This window comes from Microtus oregoni, unplaced genomic scaffold, assembly GCF_018167655.1.
Source record: "Microtus oregoni isolate MIOR12 unplaced genomic scaffold, Mior012 000086F_ref0000336, whole genome shotgun sequence".
NCBI classification, from domain to species: Eukaryota; Metazoa; Chordata; class Mammalia; order Rodentia; family Cricetidae; genus Microtus; species Microtus oregoni.
This window is the reverse complement of record NW_024544552.1, coordinates 1,359,095-1,381,407: the sequence shown is the minus strand read 5'-3', so window position 1 is coordinate 1,381,407 and position 22,313 is coordinate 1,359,095. Positions and strand designations below refer to the sequence as shown.

Sequence of the window (22,313 nt, the reverse complement as noted above, 5' to 3'; positions counted from 1 at the left end):
GAAATCACTAAGAGCTAAAAGTGAGTCACACAGCCTTCTCACCCTTTTTTCCTGTTTAGGATGGAAGCAGTCAGAGATAAACTTGCCAGATTCTGTTGTTCCCCAAACCTGGCTGCTTGTTTCCTGAGTAGGGAAGATCTGTGTTAAATCACCTTTGATTTAAGCGCTTTCCAAAGCATTCATTAATTTATTGACGGTTCCCAGTCCATAGCTTTCCAGAGCATAATTTTACAAGAAACATGTAACTCCAAATTCAGCTAAATAGAAAGCAATTTGCCATTAACTGCTGTCTTTGTTATTACTAAGCTGTCTTCTTTCAATGATTAAGATAATGAGCCTTTAGGCATCCTTTATGGGAAAACACAGCAGATCATGAGTTTATCTATATAAGACTGAACTGAACTCTTTATATAGCTCCGACAATACCAAGCCTTGAAAACTTATGGAAAAGTTCTGAACTTCTGATAGCTTCAGAGCCTAAAACAATGGTTGTCTGGCTGATTTTTCCTATTAAGGGTGGTGGATGGTCTCTGTACTATTGCTTTACCAAGGCATGGAACAAATGACACAAACCAGTGGAGGCTAGTTTGAGAGCTTTAAAGGTAATCCACAAACAGGGTCATGGCATGGATTATGGTAATAGCAATGGTTACCAAGGTTAACACCATCACCTGGAAGTGTCTATTGATTTGCCCAGATAGAAGACATGAATATGTGTTTTCCAACTGCGGCTGTTTTTCAGCTCTTGTATCTCCCTGTATGGTGTGGAAAGTCCTTCTATATATGTGTTGCTTTTATTAGTTAATGAATAAAGCTGTTTTGGCCAGTGGCTTAGCAGAATAGAGTAAGGCAGAATTCCAAGCAGAGATAAAGAAGAAAGTAGGCAGAGCCAGTGAGAAGCCAAGAAACCACTGCAGGACACAGACTCAAGATAAGCTGCCACAGGAGACAAATGCCTCTTTTCGACCCTGCCAAAACTTCGCCGGTAGGCCATGACCTGGTAGTGAGGCAGATTAATGAAGATGGGTTAGTTTAGGATATGAGAGCTAGCTAGAAAAGTACTTAAGCTATTGGCCAAACAGTATGGCAAATAATACAGTTTCTGTGTGATTATTTTGGGTCTAAGCACCTGGGAACAAATGAGTGGCCTCCTACAACATCTATATTTGACAGTCCATGAGATGGGGGTGCCTTTCATCTTCTGATATCTGCTTCAAGTTCTTTCATTGTTTTAAAATTTCATTGTGCAAATCCTTCCCTTTTTTGGTTTGTATTTTAGGCTGTTTTGAGTATGACTGTTTCCTTGATTTTGTTCTTGATATGCTTGTCTTTTAAATAGCAAATCTACTGATTTTTAAGTGTTATACTTGTATCTTTATATTTGTTCAATGTGTTTATGAGCTGTACGATATTTCTGGTGAGGTCTTCAGAGTCTTTTATATCATCTGAAAATAATGATGCTTTGGATTTTTTTTCTTTTATTGAAAATGGGTTTTTTTGCCCACTAATTTTATTTTGTTTTACAACCAGTTTCATTAGATTGTATCCTGAGTCCTTGGACTATTTAATCTCTGGTTCTTGGTCACCCAGGCAGTGTCAGGTATGGGTCCTAATTTATGGAGTGGGCCTTTATTCTAATAAGATACTGGTTGGTCACTCCCACAAGCTCTCTGTCACCATTGCATTAGCTAATCCTTCAGGCAGGGTACCACTGTAGATCAAAGGATTTGTGGCTCTTTTGGTGCTTATGTTTCCCTTTTGGTAGGGTACCAAAGATGCTCGAACGTAGGGGTAAAGGCTCTATGGAGGCACCAGAGTAACTTGTTCAAGTTCAATTAGTTGTATAGGTGTTTCCTTCAGCAGTGGGACCTTGTTGTCAATTTGTGGAGAGCAACTTATTATCTTGACAACAGGCTGCATTGTTTAGAGAATCTCATGGGATCCCTTTGGTCAACAAATCAATTAGATGCAACACAGTTTCAACAAGCTTTGTTTGGTTTTCTCACCCAGTTGGAGCTATGTTTGGTGACAAGAGATGGCCAGTTGGAATTCTGTCTCCCCCATTATTTAGGGATTTTATTTATATCACTTTCATGTATATAAATGAAATATCCTACTGTATTACGTTTTCTTATTACAGCTAGCACAAGTCTGCACCAGGTCCTCTCTATATATTATGTCTTCCTGTTTAGTGTTGTAATCGAATTCCTGAGTATATGAATGAGCGAATCTATGATTCTTGTGCCTTCCTCTGTGTTCTTTTCCTTCTGTTCTTTTGTCTTGTTCAATTTCAATGTAATAATTTTTGTTTTATCTTATCGTATTTTATTTTTTATATTTTAAAAAGAATGGAAAAGAGGAAAATAGATTTTTCATATAATATATTCTGATGATACCCTTCTCTACTTCTCCAATTCTTCCCCACCAACTAAATCTTTCTTCTCTTTCTTTATCTTTTCAAAAAACAAACAGGCATTCAATAAATAATAACAAAATAAAGTGCAATATAATAAAATAAGTTAAAAATAAACAAATTGGACTATACCAAAATGCCAAACAAGAAAAGGCCAAGGAAAAAGTAAAAGGAACACCTACAGACACTGACACACATTTTTTCACATGGGAATCCCCTAAAAATTTCAAACCAAAATCCATAATATATTCAAAAATGACTTATAAGACAAAAAGGAAAAAAATCCCTGACTTAAAAATATGGAACAAAGAAAGAGCATCCAAAGATCCTGTTGAGTTTGTTTTGTGTTCCCCCTCTACTGCTGAGCATGGGCCCCTGGGGAATGCTTTGTTTCTCCCTTGGAGAAAACTATTCTTTTTCCTTTGTAAATGCCAATCAATTGTGGGCAGCTTCTGAGAAGGGCTGGGGGAATTTGTCCACTTCTTCTTTCAGTTCTCTGACCCCATCTGATACAGAATCTTCCAGGCCCTAATCCTGCTGCCACTGTCTCCCCAAGTTCACATGTATAACCTTCTCTTGTGAAGACCTTGTTTTCTTAGTTCCTCCATCCCCTTTGGCTCTTACGGTCTTTCCACCTCCTCTTCTGTAGAGTTCCAAGTCCTGAAGGGAGAGACTTGATGTAGACATCCCATTTAAAATGGAGAGTACCAAGGTCTCTCATTTATGCATACTGTCTGGCTGTGGGTTTCTGTATTTGTGCCTAGCTACTGTAGGAGGAAGCTTCTCTGATGATGGCTGAGCAAAGCACTGATCTATGAGTATAGCAGAATGTCATTAGGAGTCATTTTATCACTTCATCCCTTTTACAGAACAGCAGTAGTTGGTTTTTTCCTAGGTCACTGCCCTATCCTGTCTCTGGTTCTTGACCATTTAAGCAGCATTCGATATGGGGGTTCACCTCGTGGAGTTGACCTTAACTCAAATCAGATAGTGGTTGGTCACTTCCACAAGCTTTGAACCCCTGTGGCACCAGCATGTCTCTCAGGCAGGCCACGTTTGTAAATGGAATGCTATATAGCTGGGTCAGGATTTATGTTTCTACTTTGATATTGTGAGCAGAGTACCTTCCACTTCCATGAATATTATTAGTTCACAGAGGTGAAGGATCTAGGTAGTCAAATCTCCATTTCTCTGTGCTTAATGAGTTGTGTATGTGTTTTCTTCAGCAAAAAAGCCTTACTGTCAGTTTGTGGGCAGCCATCACTATTCTTGACAATAAACTAGGCACTTTGGGGGTTCCTATGGCATCCCTTTGACCAGCAGATCTATTCAATGTAGCCCATTTGTAGAACTGGAATTTGGTGATGAATAATAGGCAGTTGGGACTCTCTTTCCCCAAATATTTGGTGATTTTTTTATATTATATTTCTATATGTATAAATTGAAAGACGTTTCTAATGTATAAGTTTCTCCATGACTGCTCACCTGGCCTTTAGTCTTCTCTGTCCTCCATGTATTCACTTTCTTGCTGCCCTCTCCCTTCCTTTGCTCTGTTTTGTCTTCCTGTTACAGTGACCCCTCCCTCCTGAATTATGAGATTCACACGGAAATAATAGATGGAACAAGGGGGAAAAGTCATCCTGAGTGAGGTAACTCAGGCCCAGAAAGGCAAATAGTGTACGTATTCTCTTATATGTGAATGTCAGTTCTTAAGTCAATGAGAAGCAAGCTACAATCCATATAATCACAGAGGTTCATTGGAGAGTAAGAAACTGGGGGAGAATGGATTAATCTCCTTAGGAAGGATAAATGAATAGAAACAATAGTTATGGATGCTGTCTTTTTTTCCAGTGTGTATTTCTGGCTTCTGGCTTCTCTACCAAAAGAAAAAAAAATCTGGTGTCCATAGGTGTGTTGAATTGATTGACATGTCTGTTTTTATGTCAATACCATGTTGCTTTTATTACTGTTGTTCTCTAGTACAATTTGAGATCAGAGATGAAAATCCCTCCAGCAGTTATTTTATTATTCAGGATTATTTTGCATATCCTGTGGGGTTTTGTTATTATTTTTAGATTTTTATTAATTCTTTGTGAATTTCACCTCATGTGTCCCCATCCCATTTATCACCTTGTCCCTTCATATCCACTCTCTGCCCTTGCAATGCCCCGAAATAAAATAGAATAAATTTAAATAAAATAAAATTGAAAGAAAAGTATCTCATAATTGGAGCTTTAGTGTTGCACAGTGAGTCATACAGTATACTCTTTAGTCCATACAAGCTTACTTACAAGTTTTCATTGCAATGAGTCATTGTTCTGGTTCTCGGTCTCTGTCTTCTGCTGTGCTGTGGAAACTGGGCCTTCACTGGGATGTCTCTTATCCTATTATCATAGAGATACTGTAGCGTTGGAGCTACAGTACCAGCCCCTTCATGAGCTCTAGCAGCTCATAGGTGGAGTGGATGTTGGAGGGGGTCAAAACATAGCACTGGTTCTCGGCCTGAATGGTAGCTCAGTTGGTCAGCCCTCAGCTCTCTCTCATCCTCATCATCAGGAAAAGTTCACCAGCACTATCTCAGCTAGCTTCCTCAGTGTGGCAGGGAGCAAGAGGTGAGCCAGTTCTCTTGCTTCCGTTCCCTCGTGGCTGTCTCACTTTCACCTGCACCAGCAAGGTCACCAGCAAGGTCACCAGCAAGGTCAGCTCTACTGTGTTGCCCAGGTGAGGTGTAGGGCCTGATTTCTGAGTGCTGCAGCTGGTAAGGGGTAGGACCAGCTCTTCTGCTCTCATGATCTTAGGGTCAGCTCTCCCACTTGCTGCAATGTGTTTTCATATAAAGCTGGAAATTGTTCTTTCAAGTTCTGTGAAGAATGTGTTGGAATTTGTTGAGGATCTCATTAATTCTGTAGATTGCTTTTGGTAGGTTTTTTTTTTTTGCAATATTAATCCTACCAATCTATGAGTATCAAGATCTTTAATCTTCTGCTATTTTGTTTCTTTCTTCAATGTCTTATTTTTTTCCATGTAAGTCTTTTACTTGCTCGGTGAGAATTACCACAAGATATCATATTATTTGAGACTTAAGAAAGACATTGTTGCTCTGATTTCTTTTTTAGTTCATTTATCATTTGTATATAGGAGGGCTACTGATTTTTTTTTAGTTAATTTTGTATCCTTTTACTTTGTTGAAAATATTTATCAGCTGTAGAAGTTCTGAGATGTAATTCTCAAGGTCAAATTTATATACTATCATATCATGTACAAATTAAGATACTTTATCTCCTTCAGTTGTCTATTGTCCTAGTTAAGACCTCAAGTACTAAATTGAATAGATACGGAGAAAGTGGGCATTCTTGCCTTGCTCTTGATTTTAGTGGATTTCCTTTGAGTTTCACCACATTTAAGTTGATGTTCATGATGGACTTGCTGTAAATCACCTTTAGCTATGATAAGGTATGTCCCTTGTATACTTAGTCCCAGTACCTTTGTCGTGAAGGGGTATTGGATTCTACCAAAGGTCTTTTCTGCATCTAGTGAGATGATCATGTGGGTTTTTTGCCTTAGTATGGTTGAATGGTGTATTACATTTATAAGGAGGAAGCTTCTCTGATGATGGCTGAGCAAAGCACTGATCTATGAGTATAGCAGAATGTCATTAGGAGTCATTTTATCACTTCATCCCTTTTACAGAACAGCAGTAGTTGGTTTTTTCCTAGGTCACTGCCCTATCCTGTCTCTGGTTCTTGACCATTTAAGCAGCATTCGATATGGGGGTTCACCTCGTGGAGTTGACCTTAACTCAAATCAGATAGTGGTTGGTCACTTCCACAAGCTTTGAACCCCTGTGGCACCAGCATGTCTCTCAGGCAGGCCACGTTTGTAAATGGAATGCTATATAGCTGGGTCAGGATTTATGTTTCTACTTTGATATTGTGAGCAGAGTACCTTCCACTTCCATGAATATTATTAGTTCACAGAGGTAGTTCACAGCCTAGTAGTTGGTTTATACCCATGTATGGTGAATCATCCCTGAATCTTTGGTATGAAGCCTTGTTGATCATGGTGGATGATTTTTTCATGTGTGCTTGGGTTTAGTTTGCATGTATTGAGAATTTTTGCAGCTATAGTAATATGGGAAATTATTCTGTATTTCTATTTCTTTATTGGGCCTTTACATGTTTTAGATATCAAAGTAACCATGTCATCTCAAAATGAATTGGATAATGTTCTTTCTGTTTCTGTTTTGTGGAATAATTTCAGGAGTATTGGTGATAACTCTTCTCTGTAAGTCTAGTAGAAGTCTACACTAAAATCCGCTGACCCTGTGCTATTTATGATTGGGAGATTTTTAATTATTGCCACTTTTTCACTAGGGGTATAGATCTGTTTAAATTGCTCTTCTGATTTTGATTTAACTTTGGTAGGTGGTATATATCAAGAAAAATATGCATTTCTTCTGAATTTTTTCAATTTAGTGAAGTACAGGTTTTTGAAGTATGTCCTTTTGAGTCTCTTAATTTCCTCAGTGTCTGTTATTGTGTCCCCCATATGGTCTCTAGTTTTGTTAATTTATATCATCTCTCACAGCCTTTTAGATATGGTGGCTACAGGTTTATCACCTTTACTGATTTTCTCACAGAATCAACTCTTCTCTTCACTGATTCTATGTGGTACTCTATTTGTTCATTTCTATTCCTATTATTAGTTCCTAGTTTCATCATTTCTTGTCATCTACCACTTTGGGTCATCATTACTTCTAGTAGAAAAGAGCTTTCATTTTTCATTTGTGCTGTTAAGTTATGACTATGAGATAGAGATCTCTCCTTTTTTTTTTTTTTGCTTTAGACATGTAGTGCTATGAACTTGCCTCTTAGAATTTCTCTCATTGTGTTCCATAGATCTGGGTATGCTGTGTTTTTATCTTCATTCAAATCTCTTTTTATTTTCTCTTGGCCAATTTTTATTTGATAGAGAGTTCTTTGGTTTCCATGAGTTTGTAAGCTTCTGTTGTTGAGATTCAGCTGTAATTTGAGGTGGTCTGATAGGATGCAGCGAAATATTTCAATGTTCTTGTATCAGTGAAGAGTGACTTTGCTTCTGAGTATGTGTTAAGTTTTAGAAAAAAAGTTCAATGAGGGATAGATAAGAAGGTCTATTTTTTGGTCTTTGGCCAAAATGTTATATAAACATCTGTTATTTATAACTTTTGTTATAAATTTGTTAGCTCCAGCATTTCTCAGTTTACTTTTGTCTGGATTATCTGTCTGTTAGTATTGAAATCTTCCACTAAAACTGTGTGAGGATAAATATGTGATTTAACTATAATAATGTTTGTTAAAAATTCCATTCCAGTGTGCTCTTTGTTATAGATTTTGCCTTTGGTGAGTATGTGGTATCCTTTCCTATCTCCTATTTCTTCTGAATAGTTTTTGGTTGAAGTTTTTTTGTTGTTGTTGTTTGTTTGTTTGTAAAATGGCTACAGAGGCTTTCTTCTTCTTAGGTCCTTTTGCTTTGACTTGGAACATTTTTTTTTCAGTCATTAACCCTGAGGTAAAGTCTATGCTTGATATATTGGGGTGTGTTTCTTGAGTGTTGCAGAAGGGTGTATCCCGTTGTCAAAACCATTCTCTTAGTCTGTGTCTTTTGGGTGACAATTGATGGTGAGGGTATTCAGTGAGCAGGTTTTTTTGATAACTGTTATTTTTGTGGGGTTTTCATTTGTTTGTTTTTCCTCTTCTTTTGACTTGATGGTCTGATACAATTATTTTTCATATTTTCTTGGAGATGTTAACCTCATTAGGTTGAGGTTTTCCTTTTTACCACCTTCTGTTGGGATGAACTTGTAGATAAATATGCTTAAATTTTGTCTTATCATGGAATGCCACATTTTCTCCCTCTAACATGATTAAAGGTTTTGCTGGGTATAGTACTGGTCATAGGGGTTATCTGTGGTATCTCACAGTCAGTAGGATATCTATCAAAGCCTTTTTGGCTTTTAGGGGCTTTACTGAGAAGTCTGGTTTTAGTCTAATAGGTCTGCCTATATAAACTATTTGTTTTTTTCCCTTGTAACTTTTAATATAATTTGTTCTGTAAGTTTAGAAATTTGATTATTATATAGAATTTATTTTCTAGTCCAGTGTTCATGATGTTCTGTATGCTTCTTGTTCCTGGATAGGCACCTCCTTCCTTAGGTTGGAGAAATTTTCTTTAATGATTTTTTTTAAAAAGTATTCTCTGTGCCTTTGACCTGGGTTTTTTCTCTTTCTTCTATTGCTATTATTTTTAGTTTTGAACTTTTTGTAGTGTCCCTGATTCCCTGGATATTTTGTGCCAAGGTTTTTTTTTAATTTAACATGACCAAAATATCCATTTCTTCTATTGTATCTCTAATACCAAAGATTTTCTCTTCCATTTCTTATATTCGGTTGGTGATGCTTGTTTCTGAGGTTTTTGTTATATTTTCTAAACTTTTCACTTCCAGTTTTTTCAGAGTTTTGGGTTTCTTTATTAATTCAATTTTCACTTTCAAGTTTTGAATTATTCCCTTCAATTCAGTGTAGTATTTCTCTTTACATAGATTTCCTTAATAGATTTTTGTTCATATCCTCTTAAGGACCTCATAAAGGTTCTTTTGAACCTCTTATCTGGCACTTCAATGATACTGTATTTTCTGGGCCTACTTGTAGTAGGTTTGCTGAGCTTTAGTGGAGACACATTGTCCAGGCTGTTATTGATTGTGGTTTTATGCCAGTGTCTAAGCATCTGGGTTTGGGATGGCTGTAATTCTCCCTATTGGTAGGTGTTCTTGACTTTGTTGGGTGATGTTCCTTTCTTTGCTTCCTGAACCCTCTCTGGTTCTTAGAAGAGTGTGGTAGCTGAGTATTTCTGCTAGGGGGGAATGCTGCTGAATTCCTCCCAGGTGTGGCCACTGGAGTTCCAGTTAGAATACACTTCCTGGTATTGGGAGCTGACACTTAGGTTTGGAGATCGCTGAGGGATTCAATGGGAGGGACGAAAGAAAGGTGTTCATGTGGGTATTTCACCAGAATCTGCTTAGTCCCCTGGGAATGGAGGCAGAAAAAGAGGAGGGCCAGAGCTGGTAGTCTGCTGCAGAGCTGGAAATAAGACTTAGGGACTGGATTCAGAAGAAAGGATGGGGAGTAAAGATTTGAAGATTGCCTACCTGCTTCTCTGGTTTATCTGCTTTTTTGGCTGGAGTGGCTGAATGGTTTCCAAAGAATGTCTGCAGGACTTTGTGGTTTAGACAAAGGGATGGTGACTTAGTTAAGGTTACTATTATTGCTAAGATAAAACACCATGAACAAAGTAACTTGGGGAGAAAAGGGTTTATTTGGCTTACACTTCCTGATCACTATTCATCATTGAAGGAAATCAGAACAAGAACTCAAACAAGGCAGGGAGCTGGAAGTTGGAACTGATGTAGAGGCCTTCAAGGAGTGCTGATGACTGGCTTTCTCTTCATGACTTGTTCATCCTGTTTTATTATTGAACCCAGAACCACAAGTCCAGGGATGGTACCACCTACCATGGGTCGGGTCCCCTCCCATCAACCACTAATTAATAAAATGCTCTACAGCTGCATCTTAGGGAGGCATTCTCTCAATTCAGGATTCCTCCTTTCAGAAGACTCTAGCTTGTGTCAAGGTGACATAAAACTAGCCAAGATAAATGGGCTGGGTAAGGAAGGCTATGGGAGAAGATCTGCTTGATCCTCTGGACGTGTACAGGGAGGAAGGGGGGCTCACAACAGGTGATCTGCTACAGAACTAGGGGGATTGGAGACTGGGGGATTGGAGTTGGAGGCGAGGAGGGAGAGTTACTGTCTGAAGATTTGAAGATCATTTGCCTACTTTTCTGGCTGGTGGTTTCTTAGGGAGTATTTTTTGCTCTCTTTCTTTTCTATTTATATCCACTTTATCTCCTTCATTTTTTTATTTCTCAATAGAGAATAAAAACATTATGATTCTGGCATAAAAACAGACACATTGATCAATAGAATAAAATTAAGAACCTACACAAAGGCTCATATTCCTACATACACTTAATTTTTGAAAGAGACCAACAATAAAAATTGGGGAAAAGACAGCATCTTCAACAAAATGTGCTGGTTAGATAACTACACATAGAAAATTGAAACTATGTCATTATCTCTTACCTTGCACAAAAATCAACCCCAAATGGATCAAGGAATTCAACATATGATCCAGTAACCCAAATCTTATTAAGGAGAATGTAGATAATATACTTGGACTCAGTGTCACAAGAAAGTATTTTATGAACAGGACTCTTATTGTATAAATACTAAGAACAACAACTGATAAATAAAACGTCACAAAATTTAAAAGCTTCTGGCTGGGTGGTGGTGATGCATACCTTTAATTGCAGCACTTGGGGGGTAGAGGCAGGTGAATCTCAGTGAGCTCAAGGCCAACATGGACTAAAAAGTGAGTTCCAGGACAGCTAGGACTGTTACACAGAGAAACCCTGGCTCGACAAAACAAACAAATAAAACAGCTTCTGTATAGCAAAGGACACAACCATTACAGTGAGGAGACATTCTATAGAATGGACAAAATGTCTTTGTTCAATGTTGTTCTTTTTTAAAAAATGTTCCAAGATCCCTGCAGCAGTAGGCAGCAGAAATGCTGTAAGTCCCAAATGGTGGCGGCAGGCCATGTGGTGGCAGGCAGCGGGCCCTGGGAGCAGCCAGTCCCAGGCAGAAATGACTGCAGGTCCCAGAGCAGTGGTGGCGGGCCATGTGGCAGCAGGCAGTGGGCCCCAGGCAGAGTAGGCTGCTGGTGCCTGAGCAATGGCTGGTTCCAGGCAGGGAGACACATGGCGGGCGGGCAGAAGACAGAAACATGGATAGACAAGACATGCAGGGTGAGGTTGAATTTTATTCAGGGGGTTATGGAGGAGGAAGTGTGAAGGGGGGGACAGAGAGAGAGGGAGAGAGAAAGAGAGAGAGAGAGAGAGAGAGAGAGAGAAGAGAAGAGAAGAGGAGAGGAGAAAGAGACAGAGAAGGGGGAAGCAGAGAAGTGGGGAGGGAGGCAGAAGCGAAGCTGCCTCTCCAAGAGGAAGAAGAAAAGGGAGCAAGCTCAAGCCGGAAGCTGAAGATAAGCCTGCCTCAGTGGATGGGGAGGGGAATGGGTGTGGCTTGTCTCTTAAAGGGACCAAAACCATAACAATCCCAGGTCTTCCTTATAATAAAAAGCAGGCACGTCAAGGAAGCAGAAAAGGAAGGGTCCAAGATGGCGGTGGGCAGGTCAGAGGTAATGGGAGTGGGCGTGGCTTGTCCCTTAAAGCGACAGGAAAGCACAACATTCAATATGTCTCTGATGGTTGAATAAGAATGTCCCCCATAGATCCACTGAACGCCTAGTCTCCAGTTAGTGAAAAAGGGTGCGGTCTTGCTGGAGTAGATATGGTCTTGTATAAGAAAATATTTAATTGGCAGAGGGAATTGAGTTTTCAAAACTCCATACTGTACTGATCTGTTCTGTCTTTTTAAGAGACAAGTCACGCCCACTCCTCCTTCCAGATGATGAGGCAGTCAGAATTTCCTTCCTGCTTACAGCCTAACTCTCTTTTCTGTCTCCCTCTCATGACCTTGAAGGAACTAGAAGTAAGTTCCAACTTTGACATTTGACCAACGTGAAAATATGCCCATAATTTTGGGCCTCCACACCTGCCCACCTGCTGAAAGACCCGGATAAATTCAGACCTCCACCCCAGCAGAAAGAGTAGGGCCAACAAAATCTAGCTGCGAGAGAAGAACCAAAACTCTAGGTTAGCTGGTTCAGTGACTCCTTTCCAGGAACTAGCTGAGCATAAAGTTAGATTATAATCTTGAGAATAATCTTGAGAAACAGGGAGTTACCCTCTTGTGATTATCACTGGTATTTTTGGAATTTTCCAATGATGACTGGTATTTTTGGAATTTTCCAATGACGCCCTTCCTACTCCCTTTGGGTTATTGGGTTATGGTTTCTTCCCTTAAATACCCCTTTTCAGGGGTGTCGAACTCTACCCCTGTGTGGGAAATGAGTTTCAGCCCCAGTGCACTGGTTCCTGTCCTGTCAATAAACCTCGTGTGATTGCAGCTAGGACTGTCTCTCTGAGTCTGGACGCCCTTTTACGTTTGAAGGTTCCAAATGTGATCTATCCAAAAGACTCTTTTCCTGACAGCATGTCCTGCCAAATGGAAGATAGTTGCAGGGAATGGGCTTCTAATGTATCTCAGGGAACGAAGCAGAGATTCGACTGTGGTAACCAAGGTTATTCACTGCGTAACTAAATTTCCCACTGGAAGTCCCACTGGATGATCATAAGTGCAACATTCCTGTTACATATTTAAATCTGTTTCCTATACTCATCCATCCACATTTGTTCCTACACTCTGCTAGCCTCTAAGAAGCATGTAGGAGTAGAAGTGGGGTAGGGGGAAGGAGAGAGGGGGAGAGAGAAGGGAGAAGGGAATGATTAGGGAGAGCTTGGGGGAGTGGGATGGTTGAGATGGAGGAAGGGCACATATGAGAGCAGCGAAGAAGATATCTTAGTTAAGGGAGCCATTTTAGGGTTGGCAAGAGACTTGGCTCTAGAAGGGTTCCCAGGTGTTCATGGGGATGTGCCCAGCTAGGACTCTGGTCAGTGGAGAAGAGGGTGCCTGAACTGGCCTTGTTCCATAGTCACACTGATGAATATCTTGAATATCACCATAGAACCTTAGTCCTGTGATGGATGAAGGTAGAGACAGAGATTCACATAGGAGCACTGGACTGAGCTCCCAAGGTCCAGTTGAAGAGCAGGAGGAAGAAGATGAACAAGGAAGTCAGGACCGCGAGGAGTTGGTCTACCCACTGAGACCTGTCTAATGGGAGCTCATCAAAGCCATCAGGACTGGGACTGATGGATCATGTGATCAAACCGGACTCTCTGGATGTGGCTGACAATGGGGGCTGACTGAAAAGCCAATGATAATGGCACTGGGACTTGTTTCTACTGCATGTACTGGCTTTTTGGGATCCTAGTCTGTTTGGATGCACACCTTCCTAGGCCTGGATGGAGAGGGAAGAGGGCCTTGGATTTCCCACAGGGCAGGGTACCCTGACCTCTCTTAGGACTGGAGGGGGAGGGAGGAGGGGAAGTGGGGGAGCAGGAGGGAAATGGGATGAGGTGAGGAAGAGGAAATTTTGAATGGTATTATTTATAAAGCAATACAAATTAAGAAAAAAATGATTAATTCTCAAAATAGTTTTGATTTGCATTCCCTGATGACTAAGGATGCTGAACATTTAAGTGTTTCTCAGCCATTTAAGATTTCTCTTTTGAGAATACTCTGCTTAGATCTTTAGTCCAATTTTAAATTGGGTTGTTTTCTGGAGTATCTAGATTTTTGAGTACTTTATATATTTTGGATATTAGCCCTCTCTCAGAAGTGCAGTCAGTAAAAATCTTTCCCCATATTGTAGTTGGCTACTTTGACTGAACGACGGTATCCTTTTCAAAAGAAATTTTTATTACTTCTACACTAGAAAAATTAAATTCAAGTGTTATTTTCATAAAAAAAACAGAGTAAGGAGTTTTACAAATGAAAATACATAATCACAAATCAAGTAACAAAATGTTTAAATGCTTGGATGTACGACTGAAGCTGTTGCTTATTTCTAGTTGCTTGGTGTTTTTATTTTAAAAGCTCCACGGTTAAAAGCACTGAATTAATTTTGAGGGTAGCCACTTGTTTCTCCATCTTTTGGGTTAGGAAAGAGAGCAGATATTTTCTTTTTTCCAGCCTTGGTGACCTTGAAAGAGACAATGAGAGATACTATTAGATTCTAACTATTGAACTGAATCATTGTTTATATTTCTCCAGTCTGATGTGGGAGTGTCATATATCAATCTGTTGATTTCATTGGTTAAGTAATAAAGGAACTGCTTGGCCCTGATAGGTTAAAACATAGGTGGGAGGAGTAAACAGAACAGAATGCTGGGAGGAAGAGGAAGTGAGCTCAGAGGCCATGCTCCCCTCTCTGGGGCAGACGCGATCAATGAAGCTCCGACCCAGGATGGACATAGGCTAGAATCATCCTGGTAAGCACACCTAGGGGTGCTACACACATTATTAGAAATGGGCTAGACCAGGTGCGAGAGTTAGCCGAGAAGAGGCTAGATATAATGGGCCAAGCAGTGTTTAAAAGAATACAGTTTCCGTGTAATTATTTCGGGGCATAAGCTAGCAGGGAGCCGAGCTGAGGAATGCGGCCCACAGCTCCCTCAACACCAGTCAACCATCCTTGTCTATTGTACTCAATGGCCTTTCTGCCTTCTCAAAGGCTGTTGATCTCTGCTTCATCGTCTTCATCATATTGGCTTATTTTGAGACACCTCTTTCCAATTATGTGGTCCTTGAAGAGAAGGCTCTTCATGCTCAACATGACTTTATTTAAGTAGGTTGGATATTTCCATGTGTAGTGGAATTAACAGTGTTGATCCTCACTTTCGTATATTTTTATGCCATTTCTCTTTCCTAGACCTCTCTCTCTCTCTAATGATTTACCCAATCAAGAAAATAATGTTTATTCACATCTTAAGATGTGCTAAGCACTGTGTGAACTCATAAATATATGGGCATTTCTTCCCTTAAAGTACAGATTAGGAGTTAAACTTTCCCCAGAACCAGCCACATCCTAATTGTTGAAGCTGCCATTCAAATCACATCTGACTTATTCAAAACTCTTGCTCTTGATCACTATTCAAATGTACTTGCATGGCATTTTAACTTCCTCATACATCTTGTATACAATAGTCTTTGGATTATTCCTTCAATATAAATTCTTGAAAATTTTCCCCATATAAATGAGTATGAGGGCATTATTTCAATTCTCCCTTCCAGAGATAGAATTATCTATACTCCAAACTGAAAAGTTCATATTTGGAATCCTAAAGAAAACATGAATTTCTGCTTTGGTAAATCTGTTCCCTGTCTACTTCATACCTTAATGAAACTGTGATCACCAGACACCAGTTTCAGTTTCTTGTCAATTGTTTTCAGTTGAAAGCAGAAGAGTCGCAGTTTGTCTCCTTCCTCACAGCTGACGTTATAGCATTTCCCCTTCCCTACAACTTCTATACTTCCTGTATCATCCTTTATTTCATAGATTGTGTTCGTTGGGTTCACCTTTTTCTGCAAAAGTAAAATTAACATTCCTTTGCTGAAAGTTTTCTCATTTTGTTATACACGTAAAAAGGATTTTTTTTTATTTCAAAAATCACAGGAAAACATGAAACCTGTTTCAGATATAAGCATATAGACATCTTCAGTGATGTCTTCCCAAAGAAGTCTCTTTTATTACTGCAATGATTTACTTTGGTTATCTAGAGGATTTCTGCCTGGAAGTGTTACGACAATAAATGTTCTTCCTGCTTCCTACTACTCTCTATTCCTCAATAGTCTGGATTCTCAAAAAATCACCTTGATCAATCTCAGGAATCAAAACTTCGGGCAATCATCTTTGTATCCTCTTATAAAAGGATGAATGGACATTTTCTTCTACTATTCATTCATTCATTCATTCATTCATTCAATAGATTATAGGGAATTTCCAGAACAGCTAAGATTCCAGTAGTTCACTCATTTGGACTCTATTCATTTACTTAGCTTTTTCCAGTATCATGCCCAAGAAAGTTAAAGTCCCCAAATCATACTGTATTGGCTTTCATAATTCACTGTATTGTGTTCATAAGCATTGTCACTAAGGAGTATGCTATAAAGTAACAGCTTTAAAATAAAGGAGCTTTTAACAGAAGATGGACTAAAGAATCTTAAATTGTCAAGTTTATAAAATGTTTGTTGAGTTCACCGAGGTTGTCATTTTTTTTTAAAACTGAATCTTGGGGCTAGAGAGATGGCTCAGAGGTTAAGAGGACTGGCTGCTCTTCCAGAGGTCCTGAGTTCAATTCCCAGCAACCACATAGTGGCTCACAACCATCTATGATGAGATCTGGTGCTCTCTTCTGGTGTGCAGGCATACATGCAGGCAGAATGCTGTATACATAATAAATAAATCTTTAAAATCAGAATTTGGGGCTTGATGCATCAATAAGATATCTGTACATATTTTCATTTGTGAAGGAAAATTTCATTTGTAAAGGAAAAAACTAAATTTACTTACTCCCTAAAGGTAATTTCATACAATTGTTCTTTGTTGCTAAGGTTTTCAGAAATAATTAGGTAACTGAATAAGATATGAGTCAACATTAAATGAGTAAACCTTCTATCTGCAGAGAGAGTAAATTTATTCTATTGAATGGTTTTGAATTTGTGAGGATGTCACTCATCCATTTATTATTTCAAATATATGTCACAATCAATATTCACCCCTTTTCAAAGAATCTGTAGAAACAGAATGCATAGAAAGAAAAAAAATGAGTGTTGTATAGTTATAGTATATCTAAAAAATTGATATTGTTGGCATGACCCTAACCTGTGGCCTGCACCTTTCCTTCTCATTGATTTTTAACTAGCAAAATAAATTCCTTGGCAAGTCATTTTCTGGAGCTCTTTCAGAGACATCTTCGGGAGTAGGAAAAGGGCACCCACTCTTATTCTCTAATATTGGGACAATTTCATTTTCTGTCCCTAGTCTAGAATACTGTGCTACAATATTGTCACTAAACTGTGACTGGAAAGTTATCATATTTGATTCCAGTTTTAAAAAAAACAAAAACAAGTTTTTAAATATTACCTTGTGTAATGTAAATAACCCATAAAACAGTGTTCCACCTACACTCTTGTGAATATCAGAAATCATGGGAGTTTCATTTGCTTTACTGATTAGCTTCTTGGGAACTTCAATCTTTTCGTTGGGTTCAGCTTTAATCACATAGGAGTCTTCCTTTATCTCTATGATTCCTCTGAACTTGACGTAATTGGAGATTATGATGACATTCCCTTTTGTGAATTTCTCTTTCAGGTTGATGTTGAAAATTTTCACATGGAAATACTCGTTCACACTGGCCACTGTAGCATGAAACATCATTTTTCCTCCAGGTTCTCTTGACTCATATTCAAATGGCTCCGCTGCATTGAGCACCATCACGGTCATGGCATCATTTTGGCCAACAGCTCCTCTGGTAGCGCTCTTTCTTGGGGTCTGTGTCTTTTGGTTCTGAGTTAAACAATCACAGGGATATAAACTTGTAAGTTTAGCAACAAATAAAAATTAACCTTCATATAAAATAAATCTCAAACTCCATACTGGTTCTAAAGGTTTATATGTATTTGTAGTACTATAGATAAGGTAAAGAGAAATTCTTTTATAAAACAAAAAACTAATGAGTTAAAGCAATGGGCTTCAGCCACAGAAGTTTGAACACTCTCCCTGAAAAGCAGAGGAATCTTTCTAATGAGAGACAGGATGTTCAGTATGAACACAGCACAAGCTGTTGAGAGCAATAGCCTGAAGTACTTAAGTGAAATTATCATTAACTCAAATATATCCTTTTCTTTTATGACAGAAGAATATAAAATGGGAAAATTAAATATTGTTAGATTAGAGAATAGTAAATATAAAACATATAACTGGAGTTTCTTAGGTTATTATGTGGGTACAAATCAAAGTATGTCTCCTCTGTAGATACCAACCTGCTCCTATCAAATGATCAAAAACAACATGAACTGGCTCACAGCCACCTCTTTTAAATAGGCTCAGGTAGAGGTTCATTGGTTAGAGTCATGTCCTCAATGTTTAGAGATTTTTTTTCTCAATATCAGAGGTTTATAATACAGTGATATATTCATAGGCCTCTAATCTCTTTTCTGTGCAGTGTTCTGAGATCACAGACTAATACAGAGTATTTCAATGAAGAGAAGATTGCCTAACTGTAAGACAGAATTTGCAAAGTAAGGAAAAGCTATAAGCTTGGACATCTGCATATAAGGAGATAGAGTTGCCTTTACAGACCCAAGAAAATGCAAATAATCCAAGCATCATGTCACACACAGTTATTACCTATTAGTGATTAGTGTTCACTTGGATCTGATTTTTCCATCAGTATAACCAATTGGTATAACATAAAAATAAAAAGCAATATAGTTAGTGGTAGTGATGTGTATATAAGTAAGCAAGTAGCAATGATTAGATTAAAATTAACAAGAAAGTTTTAGGATATGTATAAAATAAATTAGTGGTCTATTATGAAGCCCACCAAATAATTCATAATGTAAACAATTTCCAGTGTATACATTAAAAGTGGGACTGAAGTTGTGGGAGTAGATAATAAATCTGTAATTAAATATTTAAAAAAGATGCACAAATACTGATGTAGCCATTGAATTATATGCATGTTAATTTAGGAAATTGGAGAGATGGTCCTGTTATGTTGAATTGAAAAAAATACCCAAGTAATAAAGTAATAAGTATTGTAAGATGTTAAGACTAGTAAATTTTCCACATAATTAAAAAAAATATCTGAAAAATACTAAGAAAATCCTTTAAATTATCTAAATGGCAAGGTTTGGGGTGAGTAAAAATTGCTTTTTTTTTTTTTTGCTTAACCAGCTGAATATATTTCTTCAAGTGAGAAAAAAAGGAGGGGCATATGAAAGGAGAGATAGAGAGAGGAAAGGGAGAGTCCAGAGATAGATGTTGACAATGTTGTGTTTTTCCCTCTGTGACAAATATTTTGTTTCCTCCAGGGAGTACTCAGGAAAGATAAGAGGCATCAATCATCCCATTCTTTGTGTGCTATGAGACTAACATTAGTGATATTGCAGAAATATTTGGAAGTCATAAGTGAAGACCTGGGAAAAGTAAACATGAAATGAATTACAGCTCACTTCCTTTTTTCTCAGTTTCTGGTGAATGCACACTTTCCCAAATTTCCAAATATTCTTTAATTATCTCCACTATATGTTTTTCTCCCAAAATTTCTATTTTTCTATTGTTTTTATTTAAAAAATTTTTATACAAAATATATTTATCAAGATTTCACTCCTTCAGCTCCTCTCAGATCCTCCACCCTCCAAAATCTTTAGTGTTCTTTCTCTCACTCTCAAAAAATAAAAGCAAACAAAACTGAAAAATTCCAAATAAAACAAAAAAAAGCTATACATACATATGGAATTCTTTCATTGTTGGCCAAACACTCCCAGCTGTGGGACCTGATCTAGACTATGGTTGATAGTCTCCATTGGAGAAAACTGATTATCCTTTTGGTAGTGGGTATCAACTAAAAATAGCTTCTTATGGGGGTGGGACTTTGTGTCTATTTCCTCCTCTCTGTTCTGGGATTTCAGGTAGCTTGAACCTGTGTTTTTAAAATGTGTGCCAAGACTGTCTCTGAGCTCATATGTACATCGGTCATGTTTGTCCGAAAGAGACTGTTTTCTTGAAGTCGTGTACCATCTCTGGCTCTTACAATTGTTCCTCCTCTTCTTCAACATAGATCTCTGAATCTTGAGGAGTGGGATTTGATGCAGACACTCTGTTGAGGGATGAATACTGTGAAGTCTCTCACTGTCTGCACTTTGGCCATTGTGGGCCTCTGTGATAAATTCCCTTCTACGGAAAGAAGAAGCTTCTCTGATGAGACCTGAATGAAGCACTGATCTTTAGATGACAGCTTGTCATTATGAGTCGTGTTATTGCTATGTTCCTTAAGCAGAATAATAGTAGTAGGTTTTGTTTTTCCCAGATCTGTAATCTATCTAGCCTCAGATTCTTGGTTGCTATAGCAGTTTCAGTTATGGATTCCATCTCATAGAATGCACTTAGATCCAAGCAAAAACTGATTGATTATTAATTTCACCTATATTATCACATTGTTCTGTGACCTCTATATCTCACCAGACACCTATTAGAGCCTTAACTGGACTGCACAGCTCTCATTTACGCTTCTTGTCTGTGCTGATTCTTGTTGGGAACAGTGAACTTCCGATTCTGAATTTCTGGTAAACAACTTGTTTTCCCCTGATCTGAGTGACTACAGCTGCTCTGAGCACGAGACCCTCAGGAGCTCCTGATGGCAGGGGAATGGTTTTTGGTGCGTTTGGCTCGGGCATGGCTATCTCTATATGAGCTGACCCTGCACACAATAAAGGGGGCATTCTTGGGGCAATCCTGCATCAAGGATGACCTGTGTCTCTCTGTCTGTGACTCTTTGTGTGTTTCAATCTCCAGTCCCTTGCCCTGCTCGCGAACTGCATGGTGACGGGCGCATAGAGCAGACAACCATCATGTGCCGCAGCTTCTTACTTCTAAGTTTCTGAAAATCTCAGATCTGAAAGTTTCTATAGAAAAATAGGGCAATCATAATCTTACAATGCACAGTGAAGTTGGAAAATAAATATTAGTTATGTGCCATAACTGGTAATAAGGTAAAAAAGCAAGAATATTTTATTCAGGTTAACACTATCAGTTTTTAACTTAGTGTGGCTAGGGATTCTGGAAAGAAATATTAAGGACAGAGCAAGATACCAACATTAAAATTCAGAGCATGGGTGTCTTTGGACACTTACAGGATTTTGAGCTGGAATGAATATATAGAAAGCCGAAAATTCAGAAGAAAGAGGTACCCTTGATTCGTGTTAAAGAGAATTTATTACAAGTCAGTCATTTAAAAGGAAGAGATATGGGACAGTGTGAGAGAGGAGATATGCAGTCCATTGCTAGTGACCATTGTATGTACTGGAATTTTCACCTCTCTCTTCTTGCCTGGGATGAAGACAAGTCTTTAAACTCCTCATTGCCAGAAGAAATACCAGTTTCATTAAGTGTCCCCAGGACAACAAAATATTACGGTACAGAAAATTCTATTTGTATCACCTTTACTTATGTGTTGTTTCTGAGTTTGGATGAAGATCTGTATCTATCATATCCAACTTCTATATGTGTCTGATTAATTAAATCTTAGTGATATGTGGGGAAAATGATCAGAAACATGAAGATCTGATTCTGATATTTGGATTGAAGAAATGAAAGGTAGGCAGAAACCTTGTACCTTAGCCAAAGAAGGGTTTAATGAAGTCGAAGATGAGATCTGAGGTCCTGGAGTCTGGCATCTGACTGTGGCTTCTCCAGGAAAGTCAGGGAAATCTGACCCCTTAGACTTTTTGGTCTTTTTCACTTCAAGCTTCTCTTCATTCATACTTTTTCTTTTCTGAAAGTATATCCATTGGCCTGTTAATGAATCTCAGTATCAAGTGAGCAGAGTGTGTCTTCATTATTAGGAAGTAGAAATCTACTAATCTAGTTACTCAATCTACTATTAATTTAATTATGCCTGAATGTTTTGGGGACTTGAAGGGGTAATACTCACCCTCTGGACAGGCAAAATATGATCATAAATATGACAAAATGTGTGGATAACAGGCTTGATTAAACAAAGGTAGAAGAAAGTTATATATACATTTTTTTCTATTTTTAATTGTATGGTAGGACAAAACTGATTTTGAATGTGAAAACTAGGTTTTGAGTATACATGGAACAGACATTGTTCTACCTGATTTTCACATTTACAGCATCTCTAGTAGGAGTGAACACATATTAATGCCACATGCTCACTTATCATAAGTTTTGATAAAGCTTGAAGATAAACTAGTAAAGCAGTAAGTACTTGATGGACAGAGTAGGGGCAAGATGCACTACCTCTGTACGCTGCCAGCCCACCGTTGTTCCCCAGGCTCACCTGAGCTGTGGATGTCTCCCCTCCATCAGATGCTAAGGTGTTGCTTGTAGTCGATGTAGGTACAGCAAAATCTGCTTTTTGCCTCTTTTTGCCCATGGGTTTTTTTCCTTTTACTGGGATGGATATAATTTTCATCACAACAAACGAATGAAAAAAACAGCCCCCATAAACCAAAACAGAGGATCAAGGA

General features: G+C 38.5%; 1 protein-coding gene across 1 annotated transcript in view; it reads right to left on the bottom strand.

The window, feature by feature from the left end:
* Positions 1 to 13,934: 13,934 nt before the first annotated feature.
* The window catches only part of LOC121442000, a 65,593-nt gene continuing 57,214 nt past the window's right edge, over positions 13,935 to 22,313 (bottom strand). The window contains 5 exon segments of the mRNA XM_041643439.1: positions 13,935 to 14,238; positions 15,432 to 15,620; positions 17,182 to 17,604; positions 21,437 to 21,595; positions 22,124 to 22,236. Coding sequence (XP_041499373.1) covers positions 14,155 to 14,238; positions 15,432 to 15,620; positions 17,182 to 17,604; positions 21,437 to 21,595; positions 22,124 to 22,236 — 968 coding nt within the window. The 3' untranslated portion in view covers positions 13,935 to 14,154.